Source organism: Triticum aestivum, chromosome 2D (genome assembly GCF_018294505.1).
Source record: "Triticum aestivum cultivar Chinese Spring chromosome 2D, IWGSC CS RefSeq v2.1, whole genome shotgun sequence".
Classification (NCBI taxonomy): Eukaryota; Viridiplantae; Streptophyta; class Magnoliopsida; order Poales; family Poaceae; genus Triticum; species Triticum aestivum.
Genome location: NC_057799.1, coordinates 314,994,881 through 315,012,774, shown reverse-complemented (window position 1 = coordinate 315,012,774; position 17,894 = coordinate 314,994,881). Strand labels below are relative to the sequence as shown.

The 17,894-nt window shown below is 47.3% G+C and overlaps 2 protein-coding genes across 2 annotated transcripts; one reads left to right on the top strand and one right to left on the bottom strand.

Annotated features, from left to right (window-relative positions):
• The first annotated feature begins 1,195 nt into the window (after nucleotides 1–1,195).
• LOC123049263 (uncharacterized) lies at nucleotides 1,196–2,783 on the top strand. Its single transcript, XM_044472208.1, has 2 exons — nucleotides 1,196–2,341; nucleotides 2,516–2,783. The coding sequence occupies exon 1, from the start codon at nucleotides 1,272–1,274 to the stop codon at nucleotides 2,091–2,093; it is 822 nt and encodes a 273-aa protein (XP_044328143.1). The 5' UTR covers nucleotides 1,196–1,271; the 3' UTR covers nucleotides 2,094–2,341; nucleotides 2,516–2,783.
• A 7,160-nt stretch (nucleotides 2,784–9,943) lies between these two features.
• Nucleotides 9,944–10,800, bottom strand: LOC123049262 (glycine-rich cell wall structural protein). The gene has a single exon (XM_044472207.1). The coding sequence runs from the start codon at nucleotides 10,634–10,636 to the stop codon at nucleotides 10,211–10,213; it is 426 nt and encodes a 141-aa protein (XP_044328142.1). The 5' UTR covers nucleotides 10,637–10,800; the 3' UTR covers nucleotides 9,944–10,210.
• Nucleotides 10,801–17,894: the final 7,094 nt, after the last annotated feature.

The following is a 17,894-nucleotide window of genomic DNA, read 5'->3' as shown; positions in this document are numbered from 1 at the left end:
GAGCGGCCCAGGGGCTGCCCCTGTGCAACTCGCTGCTGTTGGAGGCAACGAGGGTCACATAGGAGTGCGCCCCTATGTTCTGCGTGACGCGATGTGAAAAAAGGTCCAGCTCTCCTACTCGGATCCCTGCACGGATATCCTGCAGGGCCAACCAATGAGTGACACGTGTCCTTGTGACCTCACTTCCTAGAAACAAACATACCGCATCTCCCTATTTGCAGAAAATGGCCAGTATTTTCTCCGCCGAAGAGTAGGTTCCCTGGCGCATCTTCCTCTACCAATCTCGTGGGAAATTGCTGCACCATGGATCGGTGGATCACATATCCATAGCAATCCCACCGGAAGTTTCCCTCCCATGGATCGTATCACTCTGATTTAGCATAGAGGGAGCTCCTCGTACTTGCTTCTAATGGGTAGATGAAGTAATCAACTGCCAGTCGCCTTCCCTGTGGAGCTTGCATCGAGCTCATACGATGCCGGATCTTCTAATGTAACGCAGAGACGAGACTTTCCCTCACCAAAAACGAACGCCAGCACTCCGAAAGAAAAAAAAACACTCGGCAATGCTTCATTCCTCGAGCCGGCCTCGCATGCACCGTCGTCGATTCACAGGTGGTTACCGTCGTTGCATACGGCCCGCGCTGCCGTCGATTCGCCTTCTCGCCCGCCGTCGGCTCTTCACCGTCCGTATCTACGGTTCTTTGACTGGATGATGCAGGGTGCTGCTTCTAAGGGAGGTTGTAACCGACTTAATTTGTTTGGCCGGCGACCATGGAGAGAGGCAACGACATCACCAAGAAACCGAAGCTGGCTGGTTCCATTTCAGCGAGACAGCTGCAGATGCACGCATTAGATTTCTTTGGCGAGTTTAGCAAGGGCCGACACTTTGGCTCTCTGCGGCTTCCTCGCCGACCGGTGACGGAGGTGCGTGCACGGCGCCTTGGACGTCTGCAATGCAGTGATGGAAGTCGCCGTCTCCTCGGCCATAAGGCCCGCGACTACCAGAGGTTATGTGCCGCACGCGCCTTGCTCATGCATGTTAGAGAAAATATCTGTAATCTCAACCGACCTTCCTTCTTCGTATCCCTCTCAAACTCTTGTATCTTCTTGTATGCCAAGGCAGGCTCCTGCCTAATCATCAATATATATACGACGCCGCTCCCCATCAAGGGAGTAGGGATCGCTCATTATCTTTCATGGTCATCAGAGCCACCTCTTCCCATACATCTAGCCACAAACCAAAATCCTAAAAACCACATACCATCGTCTCCATGGCTTCCTCTGCTGGCGTCGCGCTCAACCTCGGTTCGCCGCCATCTGAGAAGCTCGCAAGAGGAAACTTTATCCTCTGGAAGACTCAGGTGCTCCCAACCCTGCAAGGAGCACAGGTAACTGGACTCCTCGACAACTCAGACGCCGCTCCGTCCAGGATGGTGGAGGTCACAAAGGCGGACAAGACCACGACCCTAGAGTTGAATCCTCTGTACGGGCCCTGGATCGCCAAAGACCAGCAGGTCCTATCTTATCTTCTGAATTCTATGTCGCCAGAGATCCTTGCGCAGGTCGTCGGGAAGGACTCCGCTTTTGAGCTCTGGACGACGGTGACAAACCTCTTCGCCTCGCAGTCACAATCTCGGATTACCAATCTGAGAATCGCCATCACCAACACCAAGAAGGGCAGCATGTCAAGCTCGGCGTACATGGCGAAGATGAAGAGCCTCGGGGATGAACTAGCTGCTGTCGGTCGTCCCGTCTCTGATCCGGGGATGGTGGACTACATCTTGGCCGGACTAGACCGCGACTATGACTCCGTGGTGGTGGCGATCGGCGCTGTCAAGAACACCATCACCGCTGATGATCTCTTCGCTCAGATCTCTGCCTTTGATCAAAGGATGGAGATGCTAGGCGATTCATCTTCAGGCGGGTTCCACTCATCTGCTATTGCGGTCTACAGAGACCGTGGACAGTCCCGCGGGCGAGGAGGAAGGGGGCGCGGCCGTGGTGACCGCGGTGACCGCCAGCCCGTCTTCCAATGGAGGCAGCGGCTTCAGAGGGCGCCCTCGACAGCAGCAACAGCAACAGCAGGTGCGTGAGCAGCAGCATGATTACCCTGAGTGTCAAATATGCTACAAACATCATCCAGTAGGTGCACGGGTCTACTAGTGGCGCTATGAGGAGAACAAGCTAGAGGAAAAAGAGGCGCATGTCGTCTCCTATTGCATGGACACAAATTGGTATGCCGACAGTGTAGCAACAAACCACATCACAGGTGAACTTGACAAGTTGACGATGCGGGAGAAGTACAATGGAGGCGACCAAATTCACTCGGCAAACGGTTCTGGTATGTATATTACACATATTGGTAGTTCAATTGTTGAAAACCCCTTGAAAAATTTACATTTGACAAATGTCTTGCATGTTTCTCAAACATCCAAAAAATCTTGTTTCCGTTCATTGATTCACTCTTGATAACAATGTTCTTATAGAATTCTATCCTTATTTTTTCTTGGTTAAGGACTTGAGAACAAGGAGAATCATTCTTAGAGGACGGTGCATGGGAGGCCTCTACCCACTCATATCATCATCATCATCTTCATGGTCCAATAAACAAGCAAATATTTTCACCAAGCTTTCATCATCAAGGTGGCATAGTCGCTTGGGTCATCCATCTTTAGTCATAGTTAAATATGTTCTTAGCAAAAATAAACTCGCTTATGAGCCTAGTGTTGAGTCAGTTTGTGATCCATGTCAACAAGCAAAAAGTCATCAATTACCTTACCCTATTTCTACTAGTGTGTCCACTGCCCTACTACAACTTATCTTTTCAGATGTATGGGTCCTACTTCAGTTGGTAGATTTTTCTTTTATGTAAGCTTTATTGATGACTATAGTAAATTTACTTGGATTTATTTACTGAAGAAACGATCTGATGTATTTCAAGTTTTTATCAATTTCCAAAATCTTGTTGAACGCCAACTGAACGCCAAAATCATTGCTATGCAAAGTGAGTGGGGTGGTGAGTATGAAAAATTGAACTCTTTCTTCCAAAAACTTGGCATATCACATCATGTCTCTTTCCCTCATGCTCACCAACAAAACGGGTCTGCTGAAAGAAAGCACCATCACATAGTTAATATGGGGCTTGCATTGTTAGCAAATGCATCCATGCCACTTAAATTTTGGGATGAAGCTTTTTTAACTGCCACATATCTTATCAACTTGCTTCCAAGTAAAGTCATCAAATTTGAAACACCCATTACACGACTCCTTGGTGTCACACCCAACTACACATCTCTACGCATTTTTGATTGCGCATGTTGGCCCAACCTTCGACCCCACAACACACGTAAACTCGCTTTCCGCTCAAAAAGGTGTGTCTTCTTAGGTTATAGCCCCATGCATGAAGGGGTCAAATGCCTTGATGTTCCCACTGGTCGGGTCTATATATCCAGAGATGTTGTTTTTGATGAGTCTGTGTTTCCCTTTGCATCTCTTCATCCAAATGCTGGTGCACTTCTCCGCAAGGAAATTCTTCTTCTTCCTTCACATCTTTGGTCTTTTGATCATGGGGGCGACAATTGTACTAATCAATGTGATGATATTCCTACTAGTACTGGTTCTTCTCTTGTGCCTGTGCAGGTCCCTGGAGAAAACAGTGTTCAAAATGATCAAAATTTCGAAAATATGGCTCAATTTGACCCAATATTGCATGCTGAGGAAGAAGATGAACCTGGCACGGATGACGAAGGAGATCCGGCGGCACCTGGCACTCCTGTGCGCGCGCAATCCTCGGATCACGTGAGCGGATCGTCCTCGGATCGCGCCCCCGCCGGCACCACTCCTGATTCGAGGGAGGGCCACTCCCGCGTGGCCACGTCGACGACAGGCGGTACCAGCAGCGGGACCGGACCCCCCTCGTCGCGCGCGCGCCCAGCCGCGGTCGGCCAGCGGATCCGCTGCATCGGGTCGTACGGGCGACACCCGTGTGCCTGCAGGGGCCACGGCCACACCGACAGCCACAGGATCTCCTACGCACATAGCAACAAACTCACCTTCTGCATCAGCACATGCAGATTCGCTCGGATCTTCTGTGGTGAGTGTACCAGTGTTTCAGCCAGAGGTTTCTTCACGTGTTATGACTCAGCTATAGAAAGGTATACGAAATCCTAAAATAAGAAAAGATGGAACTATACCATATGGGATGCTATGTATTTCAGGAGAACCAACAACGTTGAATAGTGCACTTGATGATCCTAAGTGGAAGAAGGCGATGGATGGGGAATATTCTGCACTCATGAGGAACAAAACCTGGCATCTTGTACCAAATCAGAGAGGTAAAAATATCATTGATTGCAAATGGGTGTATAGAATCAAGAAAAGGGCAGATGGCTCCATTGACAGGTATAAGGCAGGTCTAGTTGCAAAGGGCTTTAAGCAACGTTATGGCATTGACTATGAGGACACGTTTAGTCCTGTTGTGAAAGCTGCAACTATCAGACTTGTGCTAGCTATTGTTGTGTCCAGAGGATGGAGTCTACGGCAGCTAGTTGTACAAAACGCGTTTCTGCATGGTGTTCTGGAAGAGGAAGTGTTGGACAACCACCTGGGTATGAGAGTAAGAAGTTACCACATTATGTTTACAAGCTTGATAAAGCACTCTATGGTTTAAAGCAAGCACCCAGAGCATGGTATTTCAGACCGAGCTTACAATTGAAATATCTTGGCTTTATTGCTTCCAAGGCTGATACGTCCTTGTTCATTTATAACAAGGCAGGAGTAGTCATTTTTGTACTCATATATGTGGATGATATTATAGTTGCAAGTTCTTCACAAAATGCTACTAATGCTCTTTTACATGATTTGAGCTTAGAGTTTGCCTTGAAGGATCTAGGTGATTTGCACTTCTTCCTAGGCATTAAAGTCAAGAAAACTCAAGATGGCATTGTGAATCAGGAAAAATATGTCAATGAGCTTCTGTCTCGCATGGGAATGAAGAATTGTAAGCCAGTGCCTACACCTTTATCTTCCTCAGAAAAACTCTCTGCATATGAAGGTGAGCCACTTCAAGAGGAAGAGAGCACAAGGTATAGGAGTACCGTGGGAGCATTGCAATATCTAACTCTCACACGTCTAGATATTTCATTTGCTGTCAACAAGGTTTGTCAATACCTACATGCACTTACCTCTGCACATTGGGCAGCTGTTAAGAGAATTGTGAGATATGTGAAGCATACTATGGGAATAGGACTTCATTTCAAACGGTCTAATTCCTCTCTTATTAGTGCATTCTCTGATGCTGACTGGGCAGGATGTAGTGATGATAGAAGATCAACTGGAGGTTTTGCAGTGTTCTTTGGATCCAATCTTATCTCCTGGAGTGCTAGAAAGCAAGCCACTATGTCACGTTCAAGCACAGAAGCAGAATACAAATCCTTGGCAAATGCAACTACTGAAATCATTTCGGTTGAGTCACTCCTTGATGAGTTGGGGGTTAAGAAAAATCGTATCTCGTGCTTATGGTGTGATAATTTGGGAGCAACATATTTGTCTGCAAACCCAACGTCTCATGCAAGGACAAAACACATAGAGATTGACTTCCACTTTATGCGAGAAAGAGTTGCAGCAAAGAAACTTGAGATACGGTTTATTCCCTCCAAGGACCAGTCGCAGATGGCTTCACAAAGGCACTTTTAGCAAGACCATTTGAAGAGTTCAAGAGTAATCTTAATTTAGGATAGTTGAGATTAAGAGAGGGTGTTAGAGAAATATCTGTAATCTCAACCGACCTTCCTTCTCCGTATCCCTCTCAAACTCTTGTATCTTCTTATATGCCAAGGCAGGCTCCTGCCCGATCATCAATATATATATGACGCCGCTCCCCATCGAGGGAGTAGGGAGCGCTCATTATCTTTCAGTGCACAGTGCCCAGCCGCAGCTTCTTCGGCCCGTCACCAGCGCTCCTCGGCCTCCTCACTGCTCTCTACTCATGTCCATGCACAAGGTGCAGCAGCCCTAGGTGCCAGTGTCGGAAGCGCGGCGTGTGCCGCTCGAGGAAGAGGACGCGGGCGGCGACAGGCCGATGGACACGCAGGCGAGGTTGCCGAATAATTGACGGGCATGCAGTACAGTCAAAAATATGTCTTTTGAAAAGGTGGAATCACAACGACATGTGTCGCTCATTACTTGGCCCTGCAGGATAACCCGTGCAAGGCTCCCAGCAAGAGAGCCGGACCCGTGGAAAGAACCCTTGCCCATGCAGCGCCGTGTTCATGGGCCATGTCGGCTGCAATGAGTGTATTGATGCACCGCAAGATATCCTTAGGAAACAAGCACAAATTGTAGTGGCTCGATCTATTCACCTCGATCAATGCGGGGCAAGGCCCAAACTTGTTGTGTACATATTTTTTGGTTTCTTCTTTATTTTGTTTATATTTCTAAAAAAAATCTCTACACACAGATATATATATATAGAACCGCTAAAGTGAGCCTGAGCGCATGTTTATTCTACGCGCTGGCCATCGTATGAGCGCGCCCTTGCTTAACTAACCGAACCAGCCACCGAGTCTTCGCGCGTGTCCCTCCACTCCTCGATAAAATCAATCGTAATATTGGGTCTAGTTATAGTAACACAATATGATGCATTACTATCATCAGCTTATCTACAGTCCACATCGATATAGATGGTAATGCTAAGTCCAGTTGTAGTAATACAAACATGAAGCATTACTAGCATGAGCGATCTCTCCTGTTCACGTAACAATCACTAATATTTCATCCTAGCGTCAATTACAGGATGGTAACCATTACCACCTAGTACTACAGTCGTAACAGCATTACTATTGGTGGGTCTTTGTTAAAGGTTATTTTACCATTCAGTAATGACTCTAGCACTGTTTTGAATATTTACTACTCCCTCCGTCTAGAAGCAACACCTTCTTTTATTTTAGCATTACTATGTGGCCAGCATATTTTTCGATTTGAGGATTTATGTATAGACGTCAGCCAGTAATGGTATAATTCTGGTTACCATATCTCTCCTTATTTTACTGTCATTCATAATAGGAGTGGTGGTACAGTGTTTGCGCCCAAGGGGGTAAAGCTCTTACTATCATTAGCAAATTGGAAACACGAGGCGGAAGCGCTCTGCATGGTTGCTAGTAATGGAATTTAGTTGTGTTAGATATACTCCCCCTTCTCGGTTTATAGGGTTTATCTTAAAAATTTTGGTTTCCCGTTTTATAAGTCTCAGTTTGATCGTTTCCCATCACATGCTCAGATTTCAAGGTGCATTAATTCATTGCACGCAAGGATTATGAGAAACTTGACCAATGCATGTACTTTATGCATGCTTGCATTGTAATTAATGCATTGATAAACACAATTATGTGAGAAAAAACAAACGCATTAATTGAGTGTTTTTACAAACCACGAAAATTATTTCACCACTCATCATCTATCTTGGTTGGTGAGATTTTTGAAATTGAGCCCTATAAACCGAAAATGAGGGTATTCTAGCACGTTTACCGTTGTTAAGGGTGGCTTTGGCCGAGCGGCCTGCACAGCCAGCTATACATGATAACCAAGTCATCTTTAGTTACCACATACTAGCTACTTGCCATTGGCTCGTAACACCATTACCATTACGAAGCCGTCATTCTTTATACAAGGAAAAAGGTGGACTGGTTTGGTGGATCTGGGACTCGTCCAGGCATGTAGTAATTAATTTAATTCTATTGGTACTATATTTATCAAAGGTTTTACTATATTTACCATATTGTAACCGTTTTAGTTCTATTACCATATTTACCAAAAGGATTTACTACCTAGGTGGAATGAAAATTGATGGTTAGGCCGAGCAACCCACGCGATCTGGCCGGAGCGCACAATTAGTATTTTCCGCTCGGGCTCAGTTTAGTGCCAACGTGTGTGTCTATATATATTCTTGCGTTCTCCTTTCGATATGAGATAAGATAAAATTTACGGAACGTAAAATTACAGAACATTGATGTGAAAATAGAGGGGGTGAAAAATAACCATTTCTCACCCAGGTATATATATACAAAAAATGGGTGTATAAAATGTTAATCAAGCATTTGAAAAATATAAATGTGTATACCAAAAAAACATCTTTACATAAAACATTTGATAAATATTTAAACAAGCAATTGAAAAAGGTAAATGTGTATCTCATGTATAGAAAAAATATACAATGTGTATGAAAAAAAGTTAATCTTGTATTTAAAAAATATTAGTCAAGCATTCTAAAAATGTTGAATGTCTCTAGGAAAAAATGTTTGTCATGCATACGGAAAAATGTATACAAACTAAAAGAAATGTTGATGAAAAATATGTTTATCATGTATTTAAAAATGTTCAATGTGTATAAAAAGTGTTGATCAGGTATTTGAATTTTTTGAAACATCAAAAAATGTTGAACATGTTTTCAACATTTTTCAAACGGCAATAAAATAGTTTTTCACAAATCATGTTCATTTTTTATACATTAGGAGCATTTTTATTTACATGTTTATCACTTTTAAAATACTGAATTAGCTTTCTTAAAAATATATGTTTAACTGTCTAGTTTTTCGTAATGTATGTTCTACATTTCTTGTATACATGATCAATATTTTGATCTACACGTTTACCATTTTAAAAATACATGATCAACATTTTATCTTATAAATAAAAAATAACAAAAACCAAAAAATAAACAGAGGAAATCAAAAAGAACAAAGATAAAAACAATGGAAACCACTGCAAAAAGAATGGAAAACAGTGAAAGCCACAAAAGAAACAAAAAAAGAATAAAATCAATGAAAGCCAATGACAACCAAGGAAAAACATATCAAGGAAAAAAATAAGGAAAACCAATGTAAAACCCAGTAAAAGAAAAAAGAAAACTGAAAAACTGAAGAAAACCCGTGAAGAAACAAAGTAAACAAAAACGAAAGGAAAAAGGCAAAATAAAAATAAAGGAAACCGGATCGATTAGTACAACGATCGGCAGCTCTAGCAAGCGAACGCGGCAGTGAGAAGAACAGATGAGTTGGGCCAGTTAGAACCCACGGGCAGAATCCTTGAGACGAGAATACCCTCGGTCTCGCTACAAGCGAGAAATAATTTTTGCACGCATAGGAGGTCTTACGTCTTAGGATTCCGTACCCTAAAAAAAGGGGGAAATGATGCCGGGATTCAGCGTATTTGCTTGTCACTTTGATTCCAGAATTACATTTTGTTCTTTCGTTCTTCTTTTTCTATAATCTCTTCTCTGGAGACCGCTATTATCCCACTTCCAACAAAAGTGCACAATACCCACCGCCATCAGTGAGACCAAACGTGAGGTTTTATGGATTTGCTATTCTCTCAGATGCCTGATTTTTTTTCCGCTTCAGTCACTTCTTTCCTTTTTCCTTCCCTGTTAGCCGGACCTCGTCGGAGAAGAAATAAGCTCGCCTAAGAAGAGGCAGCCCCACCATCTACCTTCGGGTGAAGTAATGACCCCATTATCTATTTTACATGTGGGTGGAGGGGGTGCAGGGGATCTCTGGAGTTCTTCATTGATGCAGCGGGGCTTAGAGGGATGGCTGGGGCGGCTGCCAGCAACAGCCGGGGAGGGGAGGGGGAGGGGGGATGGTCGTGGGGAGGGCCGTGCGGCGAGGTGGCGCACGGTACTGCCGGCCGGCCGCGGGGGTGGAGGCCGACGCATGGGATGGGGTAGGCTGGGGGTCGGGAGGAGGAAGAAGGAAGGGAGGTGCGGTTGAATAAAGATCGGACGGTTCATATAAGAAGTGATTTATCAATCTTTTTTTTCAGTTAGAGGCTCCCGAGGCTTTATCTCTCGCGAGCAAGTGTGTACGTATAGCGCTACTGTGTTTTTATTATTATCTGTATAGCGCTACTGTGTTCTGAACACGACATGAGGCGAAAACCATTCATCACAAACAGTTATAACATGGTCACCACCATATGCACGCTCAAAGCCTCAAAACCATCGCTCAGTTTATTACATCCATTTTTATTCATAGATACACACACGTACCCTATGCTCTCACATCATGCATAGGGAATAGGATACTACTGCTGCTACAAGTACAACTAGTGGGCTTAATTCATCAGTTCATGGCAGTCTCGTCCTGGATGTGTATGTGAGTGTGCAGCGATCCGTCTCCAGTCACCCATCTCCCCCGCCGTAGGTTGGTTGGTTGGATCAGCAGTGGGCCTCGCAGCTGGTGCAGTCGAAGCTGCACCCACCGCCGCCACCACCTCCTCCGCCATTTTTCCCATGGTAGCTGTACGAGCTGAAGCACTTGGACGGGCATGTGAGCCGCTGCTGGTAACAGGGACCCTGCTCGGCGCAGACCACGGACGGCTGCACGATCCCGCGCCGCGCGAACCCTCCCCCTGGCCCAACGCCGCCGGCGCCCCACCCGCCACTGAACCCGGCGCCCATGCCTCCGGCACCTCGAGCGCCACCCGGCTGGCCGCCGCGGAACCACGGTATGCCGCTGAAGAATCCCCCGGCGCCCTGGCCTGGGTGCTCTGGGTAGCTCGCAGCCGCGGATGAGGCGAGGACGAAGGACAGGAAGAGGGCGAGCAGGAGGAGATGGGTAGTGCGTCCTCCGGCTGGCGCCATGGTCCTAGCTTTGTGTGCGTCGGGGAAAGCGAGGAGGATTCTTGGAACTTGGGAGGAGTGGACAAAGATTGGTGCGGAGGAGGTAGGTATTTATGACTTTGGGCGCGGCGACTCCATCGCGGGGAAAAGGAAAGTGGGCGGGGAAGGAAGAAAGGTGGTGAGGGGGGCGGTGCTGCGCGTGTGCGTGGCGCGATTCCATGTGGTTGCCGGTTTAGCTTTAGGTGAGTGCGTCTGAGCTGAAGCGTAGGTGTACGTGTCAGTGTCACCACCAGCTCGTACGCACTCTCAGTGCGCATATCTGATGCTCTACTGATGTCGATCCATCCGGTTTTTTTTTTTTTGCAGGTTACGTAACTAGCACTGTTATCGAGGCACCGCGTTGTTAATTGCCGTGGTTATCTACGCTAGCGGGAGAATATCTGGTGCTCGGTTGGAAGTGGAGTTTCTCAGCCCGAGTCCAACGAGCTCGGTGAACAGTAAACCAAAAAATATTTAGAAACAATCAGATTTTTTTGACAAATGTACTAGGAGCTTCTAAAATTTTATTATGAAATAACATTCCTAGAAGGCGTGGTAAAAGAAAAATCAATACTCTGAAAATGTTACTCCCTTCATTACATAATGTAGTGTGTATAGATTTTTTTTAAAAAACTTTAACCATTGTAGAGAAAACTATTTATATCTATAATATAAAAAATATAAAGTATGAAACTACATCTTATAGTGAATCTAATGATATATGTTTGGCATTCTAGACGTAAAAAGTTTCTCTTCACAAATTTGATCAAAGTTTCTGAGGTTTGACTTTTCTAAAAATATATATGTACTACATTGTAAAACGGAGGGAGTACTTTTAAAAGGATTTGAGCACTAATTTTTTTCTTTTTTGCAACGACTTTCACAAGTGTAATTACATGATAAAACTTTACAAATTCTTAGAACATTTGTCAAAAAAGATTTTTTTTAAAGAATTTTACTATCATCTGAGCTTATTTGAGCTCGGCTGAGAAGGTGACTTTCCATGCTTGGTTCCACTTTCCATGGCCCACTATGCTCGCATCTCACAAACTGGAATTTAGAAATTTTAAAATTCTGAAATTTTTTGTGGATATTCATAAGGGCCTCTCCAATACGGATTCGTAAACCTTCCACAACCTTCGAATCGTGCTGTCCGGGCCGCGGAAGCCATCCAACGCCGATCTGTATTGGTCCGGCAAGCGATCCGGACACGATTTCTCCGGCAAAACAGAGACAAACGTGGGAGGTTTGCGGGAGTCCGGACCGATCCCAAACCCGTTTTCTGACCGCCATACACCACCAAAAACTCCTCCCCCTCCCACCACGCTCCCGCCCGGCGCCAGCTGACTGCATTCATGCCGTTGTAGAGCACATTGAAGATGGCTCAGGCGGACGCAACCTCTCACTGCCTCCGCCACTGAAGCGGCTCCGGGCTCAGGGCTCAGGCCGGAGACGCGTGACGGGACGAGACGGATATCTACCATGCTGTTCAATGTCGTTGTCCATCCGTCTGCCGCCATTAAGCAGGCTCGCCGGCCGAGAAACCCACACCGACGCCGCGCATTAACGTACCCAGACGCCTGGCCTCACCGGAGTTCGCTATATAAAGGTGGCCACACCCGGCTAACTCCACACCATAACACCAGCCCCTCCACATCCTGCTCCCTTGCACTGCATCCGCCATGACCGCCAGTGTGAAAGCACTGTGGGATAGTCTGTCGCCGGAGATGAAGCACGTGGTGGCCGCCCTTGCCGTTGCCTGGCATAGCCGCCGTGCCAGGCGGATCGAGGCCCCTTGCCGGCCAGCTCGCCCGAGGTCTCCGACGACGAGGACAACACCACGATGGAGACGGGTTCCGACGACTCCGCCCTGGCTCCCCGCGCCTCCTGTGCTCGTCGGCTTCACCATGGAGTAGGCGCAGTTCAACGCCACCATGGCAGAGGTGTAGCATGTGCCGGCGTCTTTGTTGGCATTCCAACAGGTGCAGGAGGAACAACGGTACAACCTATTCCTCCTTGAGCAGCACCGCTGGCGGAGGGCCAGATCTACGACTAGCGCGCGAGCAAGGAGGCCGTGGCGGCCATGGCTGTGGCGAACTCAAATTTCGTCGCGAAGCAGCGTGCCATCTACGATGCCGTCCTTGCTCAAGCCGCCGCTCGATAGGAAGCGGCAGCCGCGGAGGCACAGCTGCACGCAATGGCGGAGGAGAACATAGCCAGCTGCGCCTCCTACGCGCCGCCAACGAACTATCAGCCAGTTCGATGGGACGACGACAGCCAAGGCGCCACCATTTCCCTCGTGGACCTCATGTCCATCGGCGACAGACAAGGCGCGGACTCCTCCGAGGATGAGTAGGCCACGGAAGGCGGCGGGGCCTGGTATCCCATGTGGGCCGGTCAGTCTTATTGCCGGTGCTCATGGAGACAGCAGAAGGAGGACGACACGAGCTTGGACGTCGGGCGCTGCCGCTGTAGGATAGGTTTAGGGGCGGGTCTTTTTTATTCTAAATGTTCGAAATGTAGTTAAATCCGTCGTGTTTATATGAAATCCGCCCGTGTTTGCATAAATTTCATCAACTTGTTGAAAATAGTTTAAAATGTATGCGGCTAGCGTTGGATGGCTGTCTCCTGCATCTATGTCCGCGGACTGATGCCCACCTCCCTCTGTCCCCAGACGGATGCACTGGGTTTTTTGCAGGTTGTCGTTGAACATGCCCTAGGATATCTTCTACAACCCCTAAATTTTTGGGGTCAAAATTTGTAATAAACATAGAGAAATAAAAAGTGAAATCCAACATTGATTGTGTCACAAAAAACACAAAGATAAAAAACACTATTTATATTTACTTCCTTCGTTCCTAAATATAAGTTCATATTGAAATCTCTAAAAAGCATTATATTTAAAAACGAAGGGAGTAGATTATTTTTTCTCTGTGTATATTTTGAATGCATTTTGCTGGGATGATAGACACACATATCTTATATCTTATGAACGCTCACAATATTTTTTCCCTTTTTAAAAAACTATCGCATTTCAGTTTATGACAGAAGAACCAGATATTCTGCCTAGGCTTGCTGTACTTAGGTAGTACGATTCGACCGGTCCTATCGACACAAGAGATATTAGTACTTGTAACGGGATCTGGTCAAGCATCATAATAACCAATGGTGGGCAGAGAGCTAGCGAACGGGTGCAATTAACGCAGCTGACGCTGTTCATTTGTTTAGGAGTGGTCATTAAAGGTGCATATGCAGGGAGGAGATTCAATGAGCTCTAGCTGGCTCAGCTGCCCATTAATTTCTCTCTGTTGCACTGTCTTGGAGTTCACGGTAAACGTCAAGTGGCAAATCAAAAATTTGCTGGCACGGCCTTTGACTCGCCGCCCATCTGCGCATTTGCATGCGGCTTCTAGCCCTGTCAGTCACAGCTAGTGTCACTATCAGTACGCAGTTTTTCTTTAACTCAAGCTCTGCTCGGGACTCCAAAACTAGTATACTCCTCCTGCCGCTCTTCCCTGCATTCGAGAACGGTCGGGCTCGATTTCGTTGACATTAGAGGACAGGGATGATGTCCTTCAAAAGTCAAACTTGAAACATGGCAATGGTGAAAGTATTTTTTTTTAAAGGATTTACTCCGGTCTCTGCATCTGGACAATGCATGCATCGAGTCAAGCCTCTCTGCCATCAACGCCACCACGAAGCTAGACAACGTGATCCTCCTGCGCGAGTCCATCGTCGCACATCGGACACCGAATCTCCAGGCGCCACGCTGTCGAGATCCGTCGCCATCAATGTGTAGGATGAAGCACCACTCCACCAAAGATGTCATCCACTGGTCCCTCGAGCCAGTGTACATCTCCAAAAATGACGCCCCAAGGGGTAAACGACACGAGAGCGTCGCCGTCTTCCGATCTACTGATCCAGGGTTTCCCCCGAAGGTAGCAGATAGTGGTCTAAAACTTCTCCTCGACGATGCCTTCAACAAGGAAACGACACCGCAGGGCGCCGCCATCGCCGACCTTGGCATCTAGCCGAGAGCATGTTTTTTACCGAGATCTGTTCGAAGAACTCCATCCAGCTTCTTGTGCACGGATCGCCGCCTTCTCTGTCGGGGACTGGACCACAAGGATCCAGCCGCCTGACCGGCCGCGGCACCACCACGGTGCCAAAGCAGCCGACTTTTTCAGGCCCAACACGCCAACATGCCGCCGTGTACCAGATTCGTCGGCCCGCCAAAGCCCATCTGGCCTGGCGAGATCCGGGACTCTGGTCGCCGCCACAGGGGCGTCTCCGCCGTGGGAAGGCCGTGATGCCGCTGTCGCCGCCGGGATCCCGCGGCACCGCACTGCCGAATCATCGTAGACCATGTCGTCGGAGCCAGAAGAAGAAGCCACCGCGCGCTGATGACCCACAAGTATAGGGAATCAATCGTAGTCCTTTCGATAAGTAAGAGTCACTGGTACAACGAGGTGCTATACAAACAATTTTTAACCCCTTTCCGCGACGGCATTTGGAACCATCGCCAAGTGAGTGACTGCGATAGGGTGGTCCTTCCAACACAACCCAGAGACCGTCGGGGATAGGGAGCCACCCAGACACTGCATCCTTGCCACTCGTTTGTGCTCGCATTGCCATCGCAGTCGGTATTCTGTGGTGCTATGTTTACGATGTGCGGCCCATCACAAACGGTTTACGATTATAGAACGTGTATGATAAGCAGACAATCACACACATTCGCTTTTCCCAAACCGTATGTGATAACTAATTAAGAAGATTAGCTAATCGTCGTATGAGTGTCGGACAGGATTACGAAATGTCGGACCGTCGTAACATCGTCGTACACAACAACTATCGCACATGCTATTCTGTGGTGGAACGTTTATGATGCATACCACATCAGAAATAGTTCATGGTTGCGAATCGTGTACGATAAGGCAACTATCACAAACCTTTAGTTTGCCTGCACCGTTTGTGATATTGTCTGATATCGCACACGCTTTGTCGGATTTCGGGTTCCGCAGACCCTTGAGAGGTTCGAACTCTGGGGTGCGTGTGAAGAACTCGTCCTCCCCAGTCTGCCTGCTCGCTAATCTCATGGCCTAACTCGACAAACTGAATGGAAAAGAGACACAACAGTTTACCCAGGTTCGGGCCACCTTGCGGTGTAAAACCCTACTCCTGCTTTATGGTGGATTGGCCTCGAGGGGCTGAGGATGAACTAGTACAGTGGGAGAACAACCTCAGGAGGAGGAGTGTTCTTGTGCTCGATGAGCTGGTGGGTGTGAGGGTGATCTGAATGATCCGTCCCCCACTATGGTGGTGGCTAGGTCCTATTTATAGTGGACTTGATCCTCTTCCCAAATGTAGGCGGGAAGGGATCCCACAACGGTCAAATTCGAAGGGGGACAATTAGTACATGTTATCCTGACAAAAATAGTCTTCGCCCACAAAAGCCTCTGGTCGTGACACCGTGGTGGGCTCGGCGATGACCTCCACCCTGGAGGTCTTGGTCTTATTGCACCGGAATGGAAACCTTTAGCTGATTCCTCGGGACTCCGCGTCTGCGCTTGCCTCCTTAGCACCAAATAGGAAACTGGTATACTATGCCCGCTGGCGCCCGCCTGGCCTTGGTCATCATGGCTCACGTCATCCGAACCTCGCGAGGTGAACCTTGCATAGAAATCTCTGCTCCTCGGGAGCCAGCCTGAGGAGGCCGCCCCCCGTGGAGGTCTTGGTGTCGTCCGCCTCGCGAGGCTTGGCCCCTCGCGAGGGTCTTGACTTATTGATGTTGAAGCTAGGCTGCACTAGGCCGTCGATGGAGCCACACCATGGGCCGCAGGCAGGCAAGTCTGGGTACCCCGTTCCCAGAACGCCAAAAATAGCCCCCGGGCCCAAGGCGCGCTCGAACTTGGCTTTGGGGCGAAGCCAAAGGGCAAGTGTGGAGCGCCGCGGGCCCTAACCGCCTGCGGCCTCGGTTGGCGCGTGGCGATTGATGGGACGTAGGCTGATACGTCCATTTTGCATCATGTTTTCTTACTGTTATTTATAATGTTTTTATCCATAATAATGCTTTTTGGAGTAATTTAATGACTTTTCTCTCATAATATGCAAGGTATACACAAAGAGGGAGAATTCCGGCAGCTGGAAATCTGGACCTGAAAAAGCTACGTTAGGCTACCTATTCTACACAACTCCAAATGAGCTGAAACTTCACGAGGATTTTTTTATGGAATATATAAGAATTATTGGAGCAAATAACTACCAGAGGGGGCCCACCAGGTGGGCACAACCCACCTAGGTGCGCCAGGGCCCCCAGGCGCGCCCTGGTGGGTTGTGCCCTCCTCGGCCCACCTCCGGTGCCCATCTTCTGGTATATAGGTCATTTTGACCTAGAAAAATAAGGGGAGGACTTTCGGGACCGAGCGCCGCCGCCTCGAGGCGGAACTTGGGCAGGAGCACTTTTTCCCTCCAGCGGAGTGATTCCGCCGGGGGAACTTCCCTCCCGAAGGGGGAAATCATCGTCATCATCATCATCATCACCAACAACTCTCCCATCTTGGGGAGAGCAATCTCCATCAACATCTTCAACTGCACCATCTCATCTCAAACCCAAGTTCATCTCTTGTGTTCAATCTTGTTACCGGAACTATAGATTGGTGATTGTGGGTGACTAGTAGTGTTGATTACATCTTGTAATTGATTACTATATGGTTTATTTGGTGGAAGATTATATGTTTAGATCCAATATGCTATTTAATACTCCTCTGATCATGAGCATGTTTATCATTTGTGAGTAGTTACTTTTGTTCTTGAGGTCACGGGAGAAATCATGTTGCAAGTAATCATGTGAACTTGATATGTGTTCGATATTTTGATAGTATGTATGTTGTTATTTCCTTAGTAGTGTCATGTGAACATTGACTACATGACACTTCACCATATTTGGGCCTAAGGGAATGCATTGTGGAGTAGCAATTAGATGATGGGTTGCGAGAGTGACAGAAGCTTCAACCCCAGTTTATGCGCTATTCCGTAAGGGACCGATTGGATCCAAAGGTTTAATGCTATGGTTAGAATTTATTCTTAATACTTTTCTCGTAGTTGCGGATGCTTGCGGGGGGTTAATCATAAGTAGGAGGTTTGTTCAAGTAAGAACGGCACCTAAGCACCAATCCACCCACATATCAAATTATCAAAGTAGCGAACACAAATCGAACTAACATGATGAAAGTGACTAGAT